Below are 16572 nucleotides of genomic sequence, written 5' to 3'. Positions count from 1 at the left end.
GCCTCCGGAAATCACTCGGGCACAGTTTTCTATATATTTTTTTTATAGGTTTCCAATTATTTCATGCGGTAAACATGCATTTACATATTATTTTTGTGGCCAAAAACAAACATAACCTTACTAATTTCTCTGTACCGGCTCACAAGACGTCAAATTACACAAATTTTGGTCTTGCATATTCCACTTTCTAGAAAGACCTTCATAGTGTATTCATGGCCTCGATGAGAATTTGATCATTTTTATGTGATTCTTTTAATGTGGGAATAGTAGGTTATAAGCGATATCCAAACAAAAATTTGCAAGTTTAATAAATGGTTTGCATAAAAGTTACCTCAATTAAGCAGTAATAGGCACTAATTGTCTTGCTCTAAAGATGACACCATTTTTCTGTCTAAAAGTCTATTTCTAGCTACAATATTGCAAGGCAAGGATTTATATGAGATGGATTCGTAGTCTACATAACTCAAACACCAACGCTGAGATCGCCTTTGAACCGGGAATAAGAAAAACGTTTTCTGTACTTGTATAAAAAATATATATAAAATGCAGACGACCCAATCTGCGTAACGTTATTGCAATCTTGCACAGTAGGGGCTAATCAGCTGGTAATCCGTCATATCAGATATCAGTCTAAGGGAACTGCAATGGGGACAAATACTCCACAATAATGCTCATGATAGTCGCAAGCAAATCTAGTATTTCATATTTTTTATTTAAAGCTTATACTTACTAGGAAATGCACAATTTGTATTTCTTCTTCCTTCTCTTTGCTTTGATATTATATTATAATCAGCGTCATATAAAGGTTTCTCTATCGCTTTACTGTGGAACATGCAACACAAACATCCTGCTGAACACGTAAATAACCTAAATGATGTGTACGTGTTCGGAGAAGTTTGCGTAGTAGAAGAATGGTGCAAAGTACGTAAATCATTTCTGCCACGTGGGGACCGAAAAGGTAAACATCCTTCCAACATCCTCATGCACTCTAATCTGCAATGAAGAATATCTGATCAATACATAAGTCTGGCTAGGACGTTATTGGTATCAGATGAACATAAAACTGATTCGACATAAATAAATTTAGATCTAAATTGACTTGAAGGTGCTTGAAGTAGTTATTCGCTGCTGATCGGATCCACATGTACAGGGACTTGCAACGTTACAGTTGTGTGATGAGATTGACGTCTTTCAGCCGTCTTTAACATGGTAATATAGACCACAGGGACTTGTAACGACAGTGAGAAAATCTGACTTCATTTTCCACGTTCATAGTGAAATATGGGTATGTTAATAGATTATTTCGTATTTGAAGTTGTGTTTTTCATGTAGAAAATATATTTGTGAATATATTGGTACATATCTATCCATATATAGTATAAAGAACACATGTGTACACAGCAGACTTTCTCACAACCTTTTATATGTAACAAGTCCATGTGATCGGATCCAGGATCTGCAGTTTGCCTAACCAGTTAGCCTAACCCTGGTTAACACTTCAATAACAGCTTAACAGATTCCTCCTCAAGACCCTTTTATATTCGGACATTTCATAGATGTCTCTATCAAACGTCTGAATAGAAAAAGAGTCTCGAGGAGGAATCTCAATAGGAATTACGGATTGCCATTCCTTTTCAGCTTTTGTTAGCTACTGTTGTAGCGTAAAAGATATCACCTTCGGAAAAGTCAGTCAGAAGGTGATATCTTTTCCACTACAACAGTAGCTAACCTTTTGTAAACTCCAACAATTAGCACGATGTGAAACTTTTTTGTTTAAAAAAAAACGTTTTCCTTATTATCTTTTATCCCCTGCTTTCACCAGAATGGGGGATATTAATTTGGGTCTGTCCGTCCATCACATCTGTTTGTAATGCATGGTGTTTGTGCAATAACTTCAGTAAGTTTTTGTAACTTGGTCACATGGTTAAAATTGCCAACAGCTTGATTGAGTTCGCTCGGCATTTTCATCAGACTCTATTTGCTGAGTTATGACCCTATGATTAATGAAAAATGGCATTTTCGTCTCTTTTCCGTCTAACAACCCGCAAATATTACCTGATTTTCTCGTAAGTTGGTAACATGGTAAAATGTCTCAGCCTCAGGGCCATGGCCAAGTTCGAAATGGACTTTGATTGGGCCCTATTTGGCTGAGTTATGGCCCTTTGTTTAACGAAAAAGGCCATTTTTGTCGGTTTTCGTTCAATAACTCTCACAAATATTACCAGATTTTCACATGGTTAAATGTCTCGGGGCCTTGGCCAAGTTCGATTGGCACTTTCATTGGACCTATTTGGCGGAGTTATGGGCCTTTAATTAATAAAAGCAGAGGATGTAAATTGCACAAATTTGCTTGTTGTAAGTACACTTAAGGTCAGCAGAATGAAGTCCTTGAGAGTTAAAAAAGTAAACAATGGTTCAAGGAAGGAGATTATTTTAGCTTCATTTTTTAGCTGAAACCATGGGTGACAGAAAGCTCCTGATTTTATATGGAAGTCAAACAGGGACGGCCCAAGATGTTGCAGAAAAAATCAGCAGGGAAGCAAAGAGGAGACACTTTTCTACCAGAGTTATGTCCCTTGACTCATACACTGTGGTATTAAACTTTTTATTTTTATATGATCAATGAGATGCATACACCAATGACCATTGTGTAATCTGTGTAAAAAAATCTAGTTTGTCTTAGACAATATGATGTCAGTGTATTGTCAAAGTTGTGGATCTATAATTTTAAATGTTAAAATAATGCTGCCATATTTGTTGTATTAAATAATTAAAAAATAAATGCATCATGCATGCATCATGTCTCAATGCAGTTTTATTTTAAGTGCTGATTTGTAAATTTGTGATATTGTTGGTTATCTATATACATGAATTATAATCAAACTGTTTATATCGGATACATGTGTGTATATACAAAAAAGAAAAATATTCTATTTGTTGATGGTATCCCAATTTCATGTAGTCACTGATGCTCATGCATGATCACAAATTGATCAGGACACACTTTATATGACTGAAACAATTTCATAGAACAGTGTGAATCAATGTTAGAATTTTTACCAAAATAGCATGGCAAAGAGGATTTTGAGAATTTTTTAAAATGTCAAATTTGTCATTGACTAAGCTCTGTAAATTAGAATTAATTAATAATGCTCTTTCATCATCTTGGGGCCATCCATTTAAATTATTACAATGAATACTGTAGCAACATTCAAAGGACCTTAAGAATGTAAAAGAAGTTTAGTATTTTGTTATAGAACCACTTGTTGCTTGAATAATAACTAAAGAGGATTTACTTAGATGTAAATGTCTTTCACATAATTTTTGTTCATCCAGGCAAACCTACTACAGGAGGAGCTGGTTATATTTGTGTGTGCCACAACCGGACAAGGGGACCCTCCTGACAACATGAAAGTAAGTTTTCAAGGGAAGCAAATATTATTAAAAGCATTATTATTATCACATCTTTGCTGTCTATGTTACATTATATTAAATGACAATATACAGGTTTTCAGCTCTTAACCACCTTTTTATCCCCCACTTTCACCGAAATGTGGGATGTTAATTTGGGTCTGTCCTTCTGTCTGTCTGTCTGTAACACTTGGTTTCTGTACAATAACTACCACAAATTTTCAGTAATTTTTTTGTAACTTGGTCACATGGTTGAATGTGCCAAGGGCTCGGATGATTTTCACCGGACCCTATTTGGCGGAGTTATGGCCCTATGATAAACGAAATATGTCATTTTCGTCTGTTTTCATTCAATAACTCTCTCAAATATTACCGGATTTTCTCAAAACTTGGTAAATGTCTCGAGGCCTTGACTAAGTGTGATCAGCACTTTCTTAAGACCCTATTTGGCAGAGTTATGGGCCTTTAATATTGAATAACACCATTTTCTGCTGTTTTTGGCTGTTTCCGTTCACCGGATTTTCTCGAAACTTGGGAACATGATTAAATGTCTTGGGGCCTTGGCCAAGTTTGATCAGGAAGTTGATTGAACCCTATAATGGCCTTTAATTAAGCGGGTTATATAAATTCCACAAATTTACTTGTTCATCGTTGTTATCAGGTACTCAAAAATATCTTGACCATTCTTTATCAGAAAGCCAGTGGGTAATTTGGGCCCCATTGGACTTTTGTTTTTTTTAAGATAGCTACAAAGACATTGTTGTTGAGTGTTTCTTTATTTCTGTCCATTTCAGTTGTTTTGGAGATTTATTTTGAGAAAGAACCTGCCTTCCACATCTTTACTCAATCTCAAGTATGCTGTGTTAGGTCTGGGTGACTCGTCCTACCAGAAGTAAGTTGTCACTCTAATAGACAACATTCACTTAACTTAACCCTACATTATCAGATGGTGGGCTATTCAAATTTCCTTAAAGCTGTATGTTATGTTGTATACTTCTGACCTTCTGTAAAACAAAATTATTTTTAGGTATTTCTGTACCTTATAGTAGTGAATAAATCCTTTGATGTAGACTTCTCTTAGTCCCCTGTACATGTGTACATTATGAATGGTTCAGTAACTACATATACATGACTAAATTTGTGTAAGAATAGTAAAATAAAAGAAATTGCTGTTTCAAAGAATGTTCACTTTCTACAGACTCAGTTTTAAGAATGGTGCTGATATACCATGTAAAAGTTACCGTCTTACAGTAAATATACAGCAGTACCAATTAAGTTTTCACATTGTAACTAAGGTTGTGCGAGACTCAGTAGAGTGTGCCACATGCCAAAACTCTCTGATAATTCATATTGTCTGATGTTATTCTTCTTTTCTTTAATCTTTGAATTTGTAGGTTCAATGTGATAGCCAAGAAACTGTTCAAGCGTATCCAACAACTTGGTGGAGAGAGTCTTGTCCCTGTGGGTCTGGCTGATGACCAGCACGACCTTGGGTAAGGTCAAATGTAGAGTCTTCTACTACATATATATACACGTACACTGCAACGATAGTTGACGAATCAGCATACTGCTAAAACAATCATGAAGCAAATATGATAGAATAATTCATAAATGTATCTGAATTAATTGGAATATTGATCATGTGAGTTAATATTATATTTAAAAGAATGATAAATATGATTGGCTATAACAGAATTCCTCTGATCAAAATACAGAATTTTAATTTCAATTTTCTAACATTTAATCTGATACCTGCTTAACTAATATTTCAATACATGTCTTGTACTGTTCATAGACCAGATGCAGTTGTCTACCCTTGGTTGAACTCATTATGGAATTGTGTTCTCGGTCTCTATCCTATTCCCTCAGGATTGGAGATAATTCCCAGTCATGTGAGGTAAAATATCTGTCACTGATATTGATAATAAAACAGGTTTGTGTGTAAATAACAATATAAATATCAGCTGAAATAATTTAAATTATTTTCCTTTAGTTACAACTCCTGATGCATAATCAATAAGGCTAAATATCAGACCAAGTTCTATCTTATTAGTACACTGCTGCTGGTATTTACCCAGTTAAGTGCTTGAAAATAAATATATATATGAATTAAAAGTTGAAATTATAAATAACTAGATGTCACATCTTAGTACAGAAAAATGTAATTTACTTTATATAAAGGAGTACAGAAAAATTAATTTACTTTATATAAAGACCAGAAAGCAAATTATCTCCCTTTATTTCTGTGATTTTGGTTTGCAGACCACCTCCAAGATATAATGTGATATACTCCAACAAAGGTGCTGATCTCTCTGACTTTAGACTTGGTAACCATGGTGATAATGTCTACAGCCAATCAAATCCATTTTATGCACGTTTGATGTCAAATGACCGAGTTACAAGCGAGGATCACTTCCAAGATGTCCGCTTGGTGAGACTAGATATCCAAGGCTCCAATATCAGGTATGTATATTTTTATTAATTTACAGTAAATACATCTACTGCTCAGTAGATGATAAAATGATAATCTGACATCTTACTGAAGGAGAAGACTAAAATAGGCTATGCCTGATGTCTTATCCTATTTATATTTTGATATTTTCTGTCAATAAAAGTATATGGAAATTGAAATTCTTACTGAAGCTTTATCAGTAATATGTGATTCATTTTACAGTGGATGCATTTTATGTACAGTCAAAGCTGTCTATAAAACACACCCGAGGTACCAAGAAAAATGGTCTTAATATCCAGGTGGTTTTTATACAGAAGTCAAATGTTGTTGATTTTGACCATTTGGGACCAAGAGAAAGTGGTCTAAGTAAGCAGGTGGTATTTACTGTACATACTGTACATCATTGTATTAAAATCCATGTAAAATTTTTCAGTTTTTCTCCTGGGGATGTTGTCTTGCTGGCTCCACAGAACTCTCAGGAGACTGTTAATGAGTTTATACAACACATGAAACTTTCACCGGACACTCTGTTCTCCCTTCAACAGAATGACCCAGGTATGTAGATAACTTGTGAAGTGGTAGTCAAACATTTAAGTCTTTTATTTTAGCTTTAACTACTTTAATGGTTTTATTTCTACCATGTATATATCTGTATCTATGTAAAGTCAAACCTGTGTTTTAAAACATGGTCACTTATGTTAAAGGAACAACAAATAATGGCTGCTTAAATCAGATACAGTCTAAACATATGACTAGCAAACAAACACAAAGATTTCTATATAGGTTCAATTTTTTTTTTTTACATATATGTATAATGTCAAGTACACTGTATGTATCATTACGATCAACAGTTTATTAAGAGCAACACTATAAAATAAAATAAGTGAACATGATAGCCATGAAGGGATAAGGATGTTTTTTTTTGATAAATCAGCATGTCATGGAGTCAAAAAGGAACAAGTCATGTAATAATGTACAGTATACTTACCCAAAACATCAAGATCTTTTCTAAACCACCAATAAATGATGCATTTTTCCAGATATCCCCCTGCCGACCACTTTACCTGATGTGTGTACAGTGGAATATTTACTACAGCACTATATGGATATCAACTCTGTACCCCGCCGCTCATTCTTCGAACTCCTGGTCTATTTTGCTGATAATGAGTTGGAGAAGGAGAAATTGGAGGATTTCTGTACGGCTGAAGGACAGGTAAGTTAATTATTACAAAATAAGGATTGGCCTACCTACCTACTGTACGATGGATTTGCTTTCAGTTCAGTTTTGGTCTATAACAATACTTTTGTAAATAGACTTTTTAACATGCATTTCATATTTAAATTACCGATGTGTGGAAAATGACAGAAAGAAGATATGCTTAAAATCATGCAATAGATAAACTGTACTTCAAATATAATTTATGAAGATTATTGAAATAAGCCAACACTAATTTTCTACAATTTACCGTGGTACCATACATTGTTATTTAAATGTAAGTGGTACCATGACATTAATCCAAGCATATTGTCAACTTAAGGTTTGAGTGTGAAGAGTTGATCAACAAAACCCTTCAAACAAAACAAACTGTTTGGGTTACGGTCATTGATGATATTATGCAAAATTCTCCTGTATTATACGTTCATCTATATTTGAACGTTCTGTTTGTTCCAGGAGGAGGTGTACAGTTACTGTAACCGTGTGAAGAGGACTATACTTGAGGTAAGGTACCAAATAACTGGGGTCAAAATTAACGTGATTTTATCTAAAAACATTCTAAATTTTAGCAGATTTCAATTTTCGTGATCTGGCTTTCGGGGTATATATGACTCAATTATTTCCTATATTTCAGAAATCAAATATTTTAGCTACATGGTATTCTTCTGAGTCATACTTAGGACATAATTACGGTAATATTCTAATATCAGTATGTTACAATGTGGTTCTTACAGCCATTATGGAATCATAGAAATAAACACTTTAAAAGGTTGGGGTAATAGCTAACAAGTTTTTCAAGTTTGTTTGTAAAGTCATGTATATGCATGAATATACATTGTGTATGTGTAAACACCAGTACATGTACCGATACATATGCACTATGTATGTCAAGCGTTCAATGCTGTATAGCTTATTTTTAGTAGTATCCTGCTAGAATATTCATGGTTCTTATAATTTAATTTGTTTTACCTTAACTGACCTAGAAGACTCTCTGATAAACATTGTGTGAACAGTGAACGCTTTGTACACAGGTGCTGCAGGACTTTCCTCACACTAGTGCCAACATTCCGTTTGAGTATTTGTTCGATGTGGTACCTCAGTTACAGCCTAGGTCATTTTCTATAGCTTCATCTCTACAGGTAAGTGTATCGTAACTATTTGTGTGGAATTTAGCATTGTGTATGTCAAACGTTCGATGCTGTATGTTACAAACTATTTGTTGTGAAGAAAATAACTATTATAGGTTATTTTAATGGTTATTTGAACCACAAATTAAAACAAAATAATTGTTTTATTCCGGCTTTGCATATTACAGAGTTAGCTCCCTTATGGGGAGATATAGAGTGTTACATCATTATTTATTGAGCGCAATTCACGTTGTTTTCTCAGAAAAGTATGAAGTTACTCTCGCAAACACATGGCGTCATAATCAATACCTACCCCCAAGGGCAGATAACTCTATAATATTCAAATACAGAAAAAGATATTGTAAATTGTGCTATGCATTTACCCACATGGCACACTTTCATGTTAGACGAAGTACCTTAAACTGTATGTATAAAAATAATTTCAATACCTGAAGGTAATGTTTCAAATGTGTTACAATTTCCAAACCTGTACACTTTGTATTTCAATAGTAGATTATATGCTTGAGTGACATCACATTGATAGCTTGTTTGTAGGTGAAAACATTGAGTGATACATGACTGATGCCTGTGGTTTCTTCTCCAGGCACATCCGGGAGAGATCCAGATTTTGATGGCCGTTGTCCAGTACCGGACCAAGCTATTCCGTCCTCGGAGAGGCGTCTGCTCCACCTGGTTAGCAGGTCTAGACCCTAGTCAAGGTGTCCATGTACCTATTTGGGTCAAACGAGGCACCATATCATTTCCTAAAGACTCTGCAACACCTGTAATCATGGTTGGACCAGGTAAATAAAGATTTCAAGATTTATGTACATTTTACTTTTCATATGTAAAGGAAAAGGAGAAAATTTAATTGATGACGTTTTAAATTTTTACGATCTGTATATGATTCAGCCATTTCTCAATATTTTGCTGATCAAATTTTCATTTTCATGATCATAGCAATGTGCTAATTGCGACAATAACTGACTATACATGAACAGATAAGGATTCCTGTTACATAATATATTATTAATCTATGCAGAAATTTACAGGTGTTATGAAAAACTCTCTGTACTGACTCATTGCTAAAAATAACTGATCTGTACAAAACATCAAATACCAAAGGTTGAAACCAAAATCAATACTAATAAAACAATAGAAAATACAGACAAATTACAGATTTGAGTAGATTCCTTAAAAGGATCGTTGAGAGTGGAATCAAATAACAAAAGAAGATAAACTTGGAAAGCTGTTGAAATGTGTGTTATTTACAATTATCTTTGTCAATCACAGGAACTGGATGTGCTCCCTTCCGAAGCTTTATCCAGGAGAGAAGCAGTAATCTAATACCAGGTATATCATAAAAAAGCTAGGCAGTAGAACTCCTGTCATGTAAATCTATGTACAAAGTAACAATACAAGTAAAAAGATATCACATGTAGAGCTGTTATCGTTAGAGAAAAAGTGCTATGTACATTTTTATTGCCGAGGTAAAATATAAAAGGAATGTGGAAATATAAGTCATGTTATGTGGGGACCAATCATGAAAGTACAATATAGAGGTGTAATTTGTAAATAAATAAAGTGCATCAATATAATTTTTTAAACGATATCGTCGTCTCTTCTCTATACAATCGTGAAAATATCGCGATGGCAATATGATAACAGCTCTAATCACATGTATGTAAGCATACCAAAAATACATAACTTCTATTTAGAAATAAAGAATGTATAAAGGAAGATGTATCAATAAACTATTGAATCAGTCAGGTCAGTTACTATGTATAGATTTTGATAATTCCACGTGTCTTCAACTTAAATACATACCATATTTTCCGGAGTATTTTTTTCCTTGAAAATCGGAAGTGCTATTTAAAGTGAACAGTCGGGCAAGGATGCCTAAAGTCGGTAAAAATGGTGTGAATGTATCCAGTATAATTTCTTATGAAATAGAAAAATAAAATCTCTCGCCAAAATCTGTCTGCGTACGTTAATTTAAAGTATAGGAATCCTAAAACGTCCTCCAGCTGACTATGTCCATGGTTACATTTACACGCAGCCTCGCTTTCAATGCTTTCAACTTTCCTTTACTTTAATGGTCAGAACTGGAAACGTAAGCAGAACTTGGCCGTCGTATTAATATGTGAGAACTTTTGGAAGGCCAATGAACGCATTTAGACTGTTTTCTTTACCCGACTATTCACTTTTAAGTACTAATTAAGTTTTCTAAGTGATGTTATGGATATCCAGCAGGATTAGAATGCTGATTATTAACACCTGAGTTTCTATTTTAGGTAACATCCTATACTTTGGATGTCGTAATAAAGACAAGGACTTTTTCTGTGAATCTGAGTGGACATCTTTAGTGGAGAGAGGTCTCCTTACACTGTATACAGCCTTCTCTAGGGATCAGGTCAGTCAGTGGGTAGTCACAGTGATCATAAATAATTTGGAGGGGGCTACTATAATCACTCTGGTCAGAGGGGTCAGAGGACATTTATACTGGTCAGCAATCCATCTAATATTGGTCAGTAAGGCCAGTGGTCATCCTCAGTGTGCTGGGTCAAAGGTCAACTATATTATGGGCTAGTGAGGCCAGGGGTTAGTGAATAAGATGCACATTCCAACTTTTAAGTCTGTAATGAAAATTTATTTCCAGCAATAGCTTCAGAGCAGAATGTAGGGTCATTGAAAACTCTTTACCTGATAACCAAGTGTTCATGTTTTTGTAGGATGATAAGGTATATGTGCAGCACCGTATCCAGGAGAGCAGTGAAGCCCTGTGGAACCTACTGGACAAACACAATGCCTACTTCTATATAGCAGGGTACATATGTAATACACATTTATAAGGAATTATAGGTGTAGATTTATTGTCTGCAAGATATAAAAGAAATAAAGTCTTCTGACAATTATAACCTTTTCTAAAAAATAAGATTGTGTAGCTCTGAAGATACCAGTACAGAAGTCATAAGTGTCTTATCAGCAGTAAATTTTTTTTATCATATGATTGATCCATATAATAACTTTTACTAAAAGGTTTATAAATTCAGAAGAAATTTGGTACTTTTAATCTAATGTTCAATCTACATAAACACACCTAGCACTAATGACTATTTATGCTGATATACTGTTAGCTTGTTTTTTGTATGATTTAAGAATTATTTTATTTTGTAGTAACGCCAAGCGGATGCCAGACGATGTGAGGGATGCCCTGAAGGCTGCTGTACAGAAGTATGGAGGTAAAACGGCTGTGGAAGCCGATAAGTACCTCCTCCAACTGGACCAGAAAAAACGATACCAGGCTGAGACCTGGTCTTAACAGCGGTGAAAACTAGTCATGCATGATTATAATTGTTGATTTTATGAAAAGTAAAAAAGGAAATGTCTTTCAAGATACAATTGTTGGTGTTTCTTAGCTCAAGTAAAAATACTTTTATGAACATTCCAAATCCACAGTCTATACAAGTGTATACCATATTTGACCCATTAAGTGCACCATAAGCACATACAAAAATCAGAAAATTGAAGTGCGGGCACCTTAGGGACAATTTGATAAAATTATTGCACGGAATTATCCACAAATCAATTGGTACATCAACAGTAAAACAAAGATTCTATATGATGTTTGAATTTTAAAGATAAGTCAAGGTAAGTGAACCTACGGCATCAGTAACTATAAGGGGAAGGGGTGCATCTTCATATTTAAGGGCAGGGGTACTTATTTGGTCAAATAGTATATGGTGCTGGGTAAATAAGGTGTGGATCCACTGTGTGCTATTTGTAAAAAAAATGTCGGACAATATGAAAATGAGGAAGCTACAGTGTTCTAGTACCCATGATCTGTTGTGTTCTGTCCCAATTTCATATGGATGCAAGGGTATGTATAACAGACATCTCGGTCTACAAATACCAAGTTTGATCTAAAGATTTTTAGATGTGTTTAACTTGTAATCATGTACAATAAGTATGGTACTGGAAATATTTCTTGGCATTAAATAAGCATTAAAGCTGCTAATTTAAACGTGGGAAGTGCCATGCACTCAATGTCATCGCAGCAGGTATACTTCTATTTGGTTCATATGAGTGCCCAAAATAAGTATTATCTTGACTTAAACAGTTTGATTTTAAAGGCTGCACTGTTACGTGAGAGAAAGAAGTGAAGTAAATTCCAAAGTATTTTAAATATAGAAAGAAATAAGTATTTTAAATATAGAAAGTAATAATTTGGAAATGAAAAGACAGAACATTATTCCATATGGAATAACTAAAGGCAATGTGAAAGGATCATATTTTGGAGAGGGGCGGGTGTATACCGTCAATCAAATAACAATTCATAAAAAATTTACAATATGTGTAAACTTCTGTTTAACATCCCACTTACAGTCAAGGTCATTTAAGGACGTATCGGGTTAAGAAATGTACCCGGAAAAAACCCACGACCTACAATACCTAACAACTTTCTAACGTATTGTGGTATACTGCATGATACATACATGTAATGTATATCATCCTCTGACTTCACGGACGAGTTTTTATTGAATGATTTATCTGCATATTCATGATATTAGTATCAAAATAGAATAGATATAGCTATTCAACCCATCATATTACCCGTAATACAGCAATCACATTCTCTAAGTTATCTTATATTTTGTTCTATATTTTGTATACATTTTTCGGTGATGCATCCTCGATATTCCAGGGGTTCCGATCACTTACGATCTCTACACTGTGATCGGAACCCCTGGAGTATCGAGGATGTCGGTGATGTGACTGTCATATTTATACGAAATGCGATAGCTGCTCAGCCTGTGACATCAGGACCACAAAGTTCGGGGCGATTGTCGTGACGATCACGTCTATATATGCGTTCTTTTTATCTGTTTTGTATAAGATACTTTTAGTTTATCAAGCCATGTACATGTGTTGAAATGTTTCAACGAAAACCTGATATTTAACAAACACAAACTGAACCAAATATACTATGTATCGACCATCCTGATTAATTATATGACATTAACAAACTACTCGAGCTGATCACAGGGCCATGTAAATATGTCTGGCTATTTTTTCATATAGAGACTATACATGGCCCTGTGAGCCGATCGTGCGAAATTTTGTGTTCGGTAACTTTTTATTATTATTATTTCCGATCCCTGTTATTCAAACGAAAACCTATGGAATGAATGACGACATTTCTCAAACCTAATCGTCAAATCTAATTTATTAGTAAATACGCATACACTAGAATATTTTTTGTACATACACTAATGGATATAAAGATATGGTTTATATCAGATTGTCGCTTCTAAAAGATTTCGGACAGAAGCAAGATAATTCCACCAAAACGGTAAAGCAAGGATTTATTAGTGAGAAGGTATACGTCCTTGGGTAAAGTAACGAAACTATTCTTCATTTCAATTTAGAAACATACATGGACATACTTATCATACTTATGTATGATTTCAAAATCAAGGCCGGATTTTCTTGGAAATAAATGTACGAAATGATGTAGTCTGAGTGATTATTAGCCGATCATGTTACATGTATGAGGAAAAAGCGTAATAGTAATTGAGTATAATTGATGATAAATTGGCGAGCGGATGAAATGGCGGATGGGGTTCTGTTATCGCTTAAAGTTTGTGAAGGGATTATCGCTTAAAGTTGGTGAAGGGAAAGCTTTTGAAAACTAATACTATATGCCATGCAAAAAATGCGCTATTTATCTTTTCAAGATATAATGGATTTGACGACAGACGCAGTAATATGATAAAAAGGACCATAAAGTACGAAACACATTGCCTAATGGAGTTAAACAAGGGCTCCTACTTTTGCTATTAACATTCAAAATTATTTTTATAGCTACATTATATATTTACATGTTATATAAGTAAAGGTTTATTATCTTTAAAGTACTCCAATGTACACACATCCTCGATACTCCAGGGGTTCCGATCACTTACGATCTCTTCACCCCTGGACTACTGGAGGCAACAGAACAGAACAGGTAATTTAGTCATTTGATGTTCATCAAAAGAACCGTATAACGGTACACTGTGGTTGTCAGTGTGGCTTTGATGTTAGGCGTCGCTCTCTATGTAGTCTTCAACGGAAATCTTTGCTGGCTTGTGATTGGTCAAAAATGACTCCCGCTGAGCTGCCTTCAATTTCACTATGAGATAGTCCATGGGTGTAGAGACCGTAAGTGATTGAAACCCCTGGAATATCGATGATGATGTACACAAGCCACGACCGATCACAGGGACGTAGGAATTGCCCCCCACCCCCCCCCCGTTCCAGGACGGGGGGGGGGGTTGGGTTAACATGTCTTTTTGCACCCCCTCCCCCCCGCCTATTTTCGCCGAGTGAAATGTTCTAAAAATGCAAATTTGAAAGAAAAAAAGGGTCTCCTGCACATTTTTCATCCTATTAGATTTTTTTCTGCTGCGCGGCGCGTTTCCTAAAACGTTTCAAACCTTTAAAGTGAATAGACGGCAAAGAAAACCAGTCTGAATGCGTTCATTGGCCTCCAAAAGTTTCTCACATATTAATACGACGGTCAATTTCAGCTTAGTTTCAACGAGTTTCTGAAGCCATTAAAGTAAAGAAAAGTTTGATTACAGCATTGAAAGCGAGGCTGCGTTGTAAATGTAACCACGCCGGACATAGTCAGCCGGAGGACGTGTTTAAGGAATTCCTATAAAAATTAATTTCTTCGTACGCAAGACAAGATTTTGGCGAAGAGATTTATTTTACTATTTCATAAGAAATTAACTGGATACATGTCATATTATTTTTAGTTAAGCAATCCTTGCAACAATGTTCACTTTTGTGAAAAATCCATTACACAACGGAACTATGTTCAGATCGAGCACGGGTTGGCATAATGGTTCATGACGGCCATTCCCTTAAAAAGATTAATATAGTTTATATGTCTAAAGACAACTAATTCATTATTATTTATATCGAAAACAATTACCTTCTTGAGAACGCGGTATGTAAAAGAACGAGCAAGTTGCCATAATTGGTAATGAACGGCATTTCTAAACGTAGTGAAACCTTAAATCGAAAAATTACCTTCTTGAGAACGCTGTAAACTCATCCAAAATACACCGTAAAACTACAATCTCAGCTATTCTAAATCGGGCCCCCCAAAACACTAAGATCTCGCGCCTTTGGCGCTCGCAATTTCAAAATACATCGTAAAACTCCCTCAGCCATTCTAAATCGTAATATTTTTTCCCGTTAGAGACCCCCGGACCCCCAAGCAACAATATCTCGCGTGTTCGGCGTTGCAAATTCATTAAAATGTATCGTAAAACTCATCTCAGCCATTCTAAATCGTAATATTTTCCCGGGGGACACCCCCGCACCCACCCCCTCCCAAATACCAAAATTTCGCGACTTCGGCGCTCGGAAATTCATCGAAAAACATCGTTAAACTCATCTCAGCGATAATAATCGTAACATTTTTCTCCGATGGAGACCCCCGGACCCACTATCACCAATATCTCGCTCTTTCGCCGCTAGCAAATTCTTCAAAATGTATATTAAAACTCATCTCAGCCATTCTAAATCATAATATTTTTCCCGGGGGACACCCACAAACCGCCCGAACCCCCCAAACACCAAAATCTCGCGCCTTCGGCGCTCGTAAATTCATCGAAAAACAGCGTTAAACTCATCTCAGCCATACTAAATCGCAACATTTTTCACCGGTGGAGACCCCCGGACCCCCAATCACCAATATCTCGCTCCTTCGCCGCTAGCAAATTCTTCAAAATGTATCGTAAAACTCATCTCAGCCACTCTAAATCGTAATACTTTTCTCCGGGGACACCCCCGGACCCACCAAACAACAATATCTCGCGACTTCGGCACTCGCAAAATCATCAAAATACATCGTAAAACTCATTTGCGTTATTCTAAATCGTAATATTTTTCCCTGGAAATACCCCCGTACACCCAAGACTTCGGTGCTCACACGCTAATCAGCGTATTCATTAATTTCCTGTTAGCGACGCCACTGTCTATAGGTGTGAACAAGGGCTATACATGTATGTAATGGTGCGAACAGGGTGGGGATGGGTGGGGGTGGTGGGGTTTACAAAATATTGAGGACCTTTGCCCCCCCCTCCCCCGCCCCTCCGGCTTCCATTACGTTTCATTTTCCTACGCCACTGGATCAGCATTTCAAATTCAAAGACAGTTAGACGTTTATATCTTGCACAACAAGTACAAAAAGGTATTTGATTAATTCGAGGTCTTACTAAACATATGTGTGTAAATAAAAAAAGAGATTATTATTGAAATTTAAAACAATGGGAAAAGGAGAACGGAGAATAGAATAAATAGGTATTCTT

The 16572-nt window shown here is 35.6% G+C and overlaps 1 protein-coding gene across 2 annotated transcripts; it reads left to right on the top strand.

Annotated features, from left to right (window-relative positions):
• Window positions 1-816: 816 nt before the first annotated feature.
• On the top strand, window positions 817-11608 carry LOC138321313 (NADPH-dependent diflavin oxidoreductase 1-like). Of its 2 annotated transcripts, none has more exons than XM_069264919.1 (16): window positions 817-958; window positions 2451-2593; window positions 3337-3414; window positions 4206-4303; window positions 4806-4904; window positions 5207-5308; window positions 5674-5874; window positions 6297-6418; window positions 6904-7076; window positions 7536-7583; window positions 8111-8218; window positions 8811-9009; window positions 9500-9559; window positions 10501-10619; window positions 10939-11033; window positions 11384-11608. In XM_069264919.1, the coding sequence occupies exons 1-16, from the start codon at window positions 832-834 to the stop codon at window positions 11526-11528; spliced, it is 1917 nt and encodes a 638-aa protein (XP_069121020.1). In that variant the 5' UTR covers window positions 817-831; the 3' UTR covers window positions 11529-11608. The 2 variants fall into 2 exon arrangements, with proteins under 2 accessions (XP_069121020.1, XP_069121021.1); XM_069264920.1 differs by lacking the exon at window positions 817-958 and adding an exon at window positions 970-1285.
• Window positions 11609-16572: the final 4964 nt, after the last annotated feature.

Source organism: Argopecten irradians, chromosome 4, assembly GCF_041381155.1.
Source record: "Argopecten irradians isolate NY chromosome 4, Ai_NY, whole genome shotgun sequence".
NCBI classification, from domain to species: Eukaryota; Metazoa; Mollusca; class Bivalvia; order Pectinida; family Pectinidae; genus Argopecten; species Argopecten irradians.
Note: the sequence above shows the minus strand (reverse complement) of the source record. Positions and strands in the feature narration are given on the sequence as shown.